Consider the following 7,281-nt stretch of genomic DNA (forward strand, 5'->3'; position numbering starts at 1 on the left):
GTTTTTTATGAGAAAAACTATATAAAATCATAAGAATAACTTAAGAACATTTAGAGGCTTTGCGGACTCAAAACACCCAATTTCTTAGGAAATTGGCAAAAAATAATACTCACAAAATGTTGAAAATAAGAACACTTTAAGAACATTTTTAGGCTTAAAACTGAAAAAGTTAAAAACACCCAACAACACCAATTCTTATAAAAAACATGTACAGTCGCTCCAGCAGTTCTCTTCTGATATGTAACGTCTCACCAAACCCGTTGCAGAACCAAACAAACTTCACTTCCACCTCTCTTTCAGCACATCCAGCCTTCCGTAACGGTTACGACTACGATTTTGATCATAATGATGTCGGCGTGATCGGTCAACCCGATGATGGGAATTATAATACAGTTCGCGTTCCTGGACACCCTGGTCCTACTGATATCAAAGTAAGGATAGATATATAGATTCGATATTTTACGTGGATAGCCCAGTAATCTAGGACTTTTAGACAGTCTTTCGATTGTTTTCACGGAGTCCACGGCCAGCCGACTTGGCTATCTATGAACTAAACGGAACATTGGAAGGAGCTGGGATTCGAACTGCGAATCCCTGGTTTGAGACGCTGACGCCTTTGACCACTTAGCCATTGCTCCATAAATTAATTACTAGAAGTGAAGCGTGCATCGTGATGCATGGTATCAATATTAGCATGAATATTCTGCAGTAAAATGCAGCCAGGGGGGGTTACTAGATTTGCCAAGAGACGGGTATGTCCGAGCCAAAAATCGAAAATCGACCCTTAGAAGCCAGAAAAATTGGCGTTTTTGGGACCCTTAGAGAGACTTTTTCAAAACTTTTGTCGACTTTTGTCCAAGTTTTGGAAAATCACGACCCTTGTTAGAGAGGAATTTTCAATTTTGGAGCAGATGTTATTGGAGTTAATGAGCAAAAATCACTTTGTTGAACAAAACAAGGTTAGAGGGGTGGAGCGGATATCCAGGGGGTGTCAAGTGTCTTTTCAAAAAATACGATATCCATGGGTAAGTATCTTTATAAGAGAGGATATCCAGGGGGTTGAGCATATTTTTAAGAGTCTTATAACGGGTCTTTACTAATAAAGTAGGATATCCAGGGGGTTCGATACTTCGAAAAATCAATATCCTCAACAGTGGTAAAAATTTTTTTGGAAAAGCCCATTGTACCAAGTACTTGTTTTTCCCATTTTGGGAAACTAACCAAGGGATGCGTTTACTTATTACCGATTTCACCTGTTACCCAACAGGGAGAGATTTAGTCTCAATCGCAGACCTACAAAACCGCCGTATAGTAGTATATAAAGAGCACAAATCCATTAGTGGATGCAAGCAGCCTGGGAGAGATTCCCTGCTACAGTAGAAATCAAAAGTAAGTTATATTTTACGACACTTCTCCTTCACTCACATTCATAGAGTAAAGTGAAAAATGAACCAACCAAAGAAGGTAGCGGTCAATCGAGTCACGTGAAGAAAGCAAGCGACGTGATTGGTTCAGACGAGAAATCCAGCGATGTGATTGGCTCAGACGAAGACAATGAAGAAGAACAAAGGGGAGAAGATGACGAAGAAGAGCAAGAAGAAGAAGATGACGTCACAGATAATGATGATAAAAATGATGACGCCACAGGAGCAAGAAAATCAATCAATATTCCTGATGATGAGACAAAATGGGCAAAGGTTGGATAATCAAACATCATTATTCAAACATTTTTTACAGGATACGGGCTATAAATATATGATTCGTTAAAACCTAAAACCTTGCGTTGGAGTCTGGATCTGTTATAGAATTAGCGAGTTTATGTATTTGCACTTTCGGGGAACGGAGTGACTAAAGCGATTTAGGAAAACCCGCAGTTCTGACCTGCAAAATCGAGTACGTAAAAGCGCTGATTGACCCTCGTCCTCAGTCAGTCAGGATGTAGACAAATTAGACTCTTAGCATCTCCGTCGCAGAAAAACACACCTACAATAAACTCGGTATTGTAACCAACCACACACTTCCGAAGGGAAAAGGACGTTGGTTTCAAAAGTTTAATTTGACCATTGAATGTGAAAAACAATTTCTTACTTTTTTTTGTTTTTATTAGGAGGCTGGCTTGGAAACAGTTCGTACTGAAGATCACATCGAGAACGGGCGTAAGGCGTATCATATCCACCATCCGCCCAATCATCTGGGCTATCGAGTCGATAAAGTATCACATCATTTTGATCATCGAGTCAGTAAGTGAAAAACAATTTCTCTGGTGATTTCTAGAAAGTGGGAAAAAGACAATAAACATGAAGGATAACGAACATGTTCTGTTTTCACTATAAAGTCTGTTTCAAAAATATGTGGACACTTTTCTTTCTCAACATTTTCTCGACTTATGGTATGTTAAAAACTTATACATCGTTTCAGAAGAATATCAAAGATTGAAGATTTTCAAAAATCACAATCCCTCTATACTGTTTCTTGAATAATGACATGGGATTGTATCTTACTTAGATGAAAAATTACTGTCCCGTGATTTAGGTCTATATCGTTCATTTTTTGTCATTCTCGGCCGTTTCAACATGCATACTTTAGAGACAAAATTGTCTAAAACCATTCTCAAATTTAAGCAAGGTAACTGCTACAATAAATCAAGGGTTTTGAATTTGCTCTTGCGAATTAGGGTTAAATTTAGACGATCCTATCGTCTACGCAAGATCAATTAAAAAGGGAATAATTTAGAAGGTGAGATATATTTGAAAACGGAGGTGAGCCCGGGGAGGAGTAATAAGCAGTGGAAGAGGTATCACTATTATTATATACTGTATACTGTTTGTTCCAAACTCTACCACCAATATTTTTCCCGCGTTTACCATCCCTATAACGAACGATAGAATCATATGTTTTATAATCGCCTCAAAATACTTTCCTGACAGAGGTAAATTCACGAGACAGGACAATATCTCTGAAAGACAATGAAACGATTTTTATGGGAGGCAGACAATTGTCCAGGGGACTCTCCTGGAGGGAGGGTTGCAATCGTCATGCACCATCAAAAACATGAGGTTGTTCATCGCTCTAGCAATTTAAAGAGTTTTCGTGTTTAAACAAGCTGTACTCAGCATAAAAATAACCTTTTGATTTTCAGCTGCAGAAACCAACCCTTGTGAAAATGGTGGAATATTTGCTCCAATGCCTAACGAAAAACACGTGTGTATCTGTTCCGAAAAATACATGGGTAAAAATTGTGAAGATATCAATTACTGTTACCATCGGCCGTGCAAACATTGCGGGAAATGCCAAGTCACACGAGCGTGGCCTCACTACAAGTGTGAATGTTGCAAGAAATATTCAGGACGGCATTGCGAGAGTAAGTCCACGGCCTTACACAATATGTTTGAATTTTAGAGTAACACAGAACTGGGAATCCGAGTTTTAACCTATATAACCTATAATAAACCTATATTTCCAGCAATATAGCTTATTGGCAGACCTCATTTTGGATCCTATCAACTTATCAACTTAGCGTAGAAGACAAGACACGACAACTGCAGCCACTTTAGGGTGGTGTTTCTAACACTTCAATTGCTCAGCCCCAACTGGTACTCAGTTGGCACATAATGTTCTATCAACGTTCAGCTAACGTTTGTAAACAACGTTCAATGACATCTAACTGCACGCTTTTTTATGAGAACAAATTTCTTAAGAAAGAGAATGAGGTTCGATTTTGGCCACAGCTTAAGAACAAATCAAGAACGATCTAAGTCTCAAGTTTCAGTAAAAACTAAAAACATGCTGATTTTAAGCCTCTTAAATAAGTCATGTAAGCACGAAAGCAACAAAACAAAAAGAACGGCCAAGCCTTAGCCAAAAATTAACGGTTTTATAAAGAAAAGCGTGTACTAACAAATATTTTCCTCCTCCTTTCCATTTCAGTTCGAAATCCGTGTGAGCCGAACCCTTGTTTGAATATGGGTGAATGTACACATGATGGGAAAACACCTTCATGTATTTGTCGTCCCAAATTCAAAGGACAATTCTGTGGAGGTATCAATAAGCTTTTTATTTTTCTTCTGATTTGAAGATACTCTTGCAAAAATTTGAAATTAAAATCTGCATCTATTGCCAGTAAAATTGTAAATGTTGAAATTGTTTTGGAATTTTTCGCTGATCTCGTTTGTGTCAGACCGAACCCTGAAATATCACGTGAATTAAGGGCCTAGCACAGGTCTTTTACCTTCACTAAGAACAATTTTACAGGTTGACTGTCAGTAATTACTTTTCAAGAATTTTTCGAGAAGTATTCGGATTGCGAAGATAATGTTAAGATGAGACAGCTACCATTGTTTAGTTCGGTTCGGATCACAAAAAAAGATTTGAATGATAGTTGGGAGATTTGACAACATATTACATCATCATTTTTATGTTCATTTGACAGACGTGAACAATTGCAATCCGAATCCTTGTTTGAATGGTGCAACGTGTATGGAGAAAGAGGGCCAAGGGAATTTCGCGTGTCTTTGTCCGCCATCTTGGATTGGAACAATTTGTAACAGTAAGAAAATTTTTTTTATTAGAAACCCTTAGCTATTATCATCTTTAAGAAGGGAAAATGTTGTCATTTAGAACAACTCACTAATTTTCAAGCTTGCGAAAATTAACTCGATTAAAGTATTTAGAATAAAGAGCTGCAGTGGACCTTTTGTACCACGGGCAAAATTTTGCTTCGTTGTGTCATCAGTTTCATCAAAAGCCATAATTCACCTTACGCCCCCCTTACATGCTACAGAGGGTCCCATGAGTTTTCAAAAAAATATTAGAGCACATCTAAATTTATGCGGAATTTTTCAAAATTGTCACTATCAACTAACTTTTGGCTCATTCTTGAAATTAAATATATTTTTTTCAAAACGCCAACAATATACCTATATCGAGAAAACTTCCTAATTTTTAAGCTTGCGGAATTAAAGCTAGTGAAAATTAATCCGATTAAAATATTTAAAATGATTATCGGTTTACCGGAATTTCAGGAGCTTACCTGTAAGAGAGCTTTGATTATTATTTACTATCCTCTATCTTTTCATGCTTTAGCGCCTAGCCAATGTGCGTCATCGCCATGTTTGAATGGAGGAACATGCAGGGAAGATGGTGGATCGTTCCAATGTATTTGTTTGGAAGGTTTCTATGGTAAAACATGCTCAGGTAAGATGGTGTCACACAAGAATATAGTAATTTTCAGAATAGTATTTTTGAAATTGTGTTTTTCACTAAAGTATTCCATCAGGAGGGGGGTTTATTTCAGTAATTCAAAGTTTTGATTTGGCACTAATTAGTATTATTTGAAAGGAAAAAGGTATGTAATCTCAAATTTAATAACGAGAGGCAGAATGCCCTAGTTGAAAATTATAAAATTGTGAAACTTATAAAACTCAAAAATAAGGTACATTTCGATGAATTCGAATTATATTTAGGTTCAATTAAGGTCGAGGAGGGGTCCGTTTTTACGGTATCTGAAACTTATTCGATCTTAAATTCATTGATTTGGATGTAAAAACTCGGTTAACCAATTTTTAATATACCTCTGAATACAACCTTTTTTTGTAGATCGTCTCTGTTATCCAAACCCATGTGCAAACGGCGGGACCTGTGTGGATGATAAAGGAGAATTTCATTGCGTTTGTCCATTATGGGCCCGTGGACGTGGACGAACATGCCTAGGTAAGTCTTATTGAGGAGATATATGTTTTCTAAAAAATCTTTACAAAAAGACCAAAGGAATAATCAGATGCTGGTTCGAAATATCTGGTATTTTAATTCCTTCTGTTATTGTCCTGACCAAAGTCTCAAAATATTTTTGTCGAGATATACAAGTTATCAAGTTTGAAAGCAATAACAGAAATTCAACGTAAAATTTCAAATTGTGATATCTCGAATAATTATGAAAAAAAAATACTTGAAGATTTTACTAAGGACCAGATAAGGTTACTGCAAGCCAAATATCTCAAATCATCTGATTATCCCCTAAAGAACCTCGGTTAAAGAAATCTGTAGCTCTTAGAAGCTCTCTAAAGGAGATACAAACTTTAAGTAAATTCTGAAAGGTTCAAGTCCCAAGAGACAATTGAATCAATTATTCATTTTTATTTTTCAGACGTTAGCCCCTGTTTGATGAATCCGTGTCGAAATGCGGCTAAATGTATCGATAAATATTCTGGTTATCGCTGGGTCCTGGGACCGACTGAATATTATTGTATGTGTCAGCCACCTTACTATGGTTCCCATTGTCAGAGTAAGCTCTTTGTTACTTTTGTTATTTTTTTTTGTACATTCTTTTGGTCAATCCTATTGAAAATGACAAGATGATAAGTTGATAATCGTTTACATCTTATGTAGGCCGGATTTTAAAACCTCCCCGATTTTTAAAAGTTCGTGATTCTGTATTATAGTACATAAAAAAGAGTAGACCGAAACTATCATGGGTGTCAATTTTTTTTCGGCTACTGGGGTATTTTACAGACCAGTTGAAATAAACGTCTGATCATCACAAAAGATTACTCATCTGTGTTTAATTGTAGAGGGGTGGGGGTAGAATAAGCCGGGAAGATGTGGAACTTTGAACGAAAAATAATAAAATCATAAAATCGGGAAATCGGGGGAGGGGGGCATAATTACGTGATCCAGTGCCGTAGGAAGCATTTTCATATTGGGGGGGGGGCTGGACTGGAGTTTAGTGACACCGCGAGGGCCAACCATGGTTTGGCCCGAGGGGGGAAATTTTGAAAATTTGAGCTCTAGGTTGCTTGAAAATGCACTCAATTGTGACAATTATGACAAATTAAAAAAGAAAAACTTTGCATTTTGCAAAATAACCATTTTTGAAAAAATTATTGGGGGGGCATAGCCCCCTTGCCCCCCCAGTTGCTACGGCACTGGATACTGAAGTGATTTTCTTAATTTTTTGGCATAAAATGGGGGGAGGTTGACATTAGTTCTATTTATACTGAGACGATTAATTTGTCTGAGACGAGCAATTTAGAAAATGAGCATTATGGAGGAGTGTACTTGCCATTCATGTATCAATGAATAGGATCTCCTCCACAGATCACATTTTACAAACTACTCGTCTCAGACAATTTTTCCGTTTCAGTATAAATGGAACTATTATAAAGTGATTTTGGGATTAAAAAATCGAAAAAATGGAAAATAACTACCCAACCACTTAAAATTATAATATTTTATTTTATCAGTCAATCGATGTCAACAATGTGATGAGCATGCGCATTGCAATGT

At 36.9% G+C, this 7,281-nt stretch overlaps 2 protein-coding genes and 1 long non-coding RNA gene across 4 annotated transcripts in view; 2 read left to right on the top strand and 1 right to left on the bottom strand.

Moving 5' to 3' along the window:
* Nucleotides 1–2,176, bottom strand: part of LOC136807705 (uncharacterized) — a 25,176-nt gene extending 23,000 nt beyond the window's left edge. For both annotated transcript variants that reach the window (XM_067064305.1, XM_067064304.1), the window contains exon 1: nucleotides 2,089–2,176. The gene's annotated coding sequence lies outside the window, so the exon portion shown is untranslated. The remainder of the gene's footprint in view (nucleotides 1–2,088) is intronic.
* Nucleotides 1–7,281, top strand: part of LOC136807701 (uncharacterized) — a 27,567-nt gene that overhangs the window by 2,037 nt on the left and 18,249 nt on the right. Inside the window, exons 3-6 of the mRNA XM_067064301.1 lie at nucleotides 301–431; nucleotides 1,434–1,697; nucleotides 2,108–2,240; nucleotides 3,140–3,361. Coding sequence (XP_066920402.1) covers nucleotides 301–431; nucleotides 1,434–1,697; nucleotides 2,108–2,240; nucleotides 3,140–3,361 — 750 coding nt within the window. The remainder of the gene's footprint in view (nucleotides 1–300; nucleotides 432–1,433; nucleotides 1,698–2,107; nucleotides 2,241–3,139; nucleotides 3,362–7,281) is intronic.
* Nucleotides 5,691–7,281, top strand: LOC136807729 (uncharacterized). The gene is made up of 3 exons (XR_010846712.1): nucleotides 5,691–5,709; nucleotides 6,143–6,280; nucleotides 7,239–7,281. It is a non-coding gene; the product is annotated as an uncharacterized lncRNA (long non-coding RNA).

Source organism: Clytia hemisphaerica, unplaced genomic scaffold (genome assembly GCF_902728285.1).
Source record: "Clytia hemisphaerica strain Z4C2 unplaced genomic scaffold, Clytia hemisphaerica genome assembly, whole genome shotgun sequence".
NCBI classification, from domain to species: Eukaryota; Metazoa; Cnidaria; class Hydrozoa; order Leptothecata; family Clytiidae; genus Clytia; species Clytia hemisphaerica.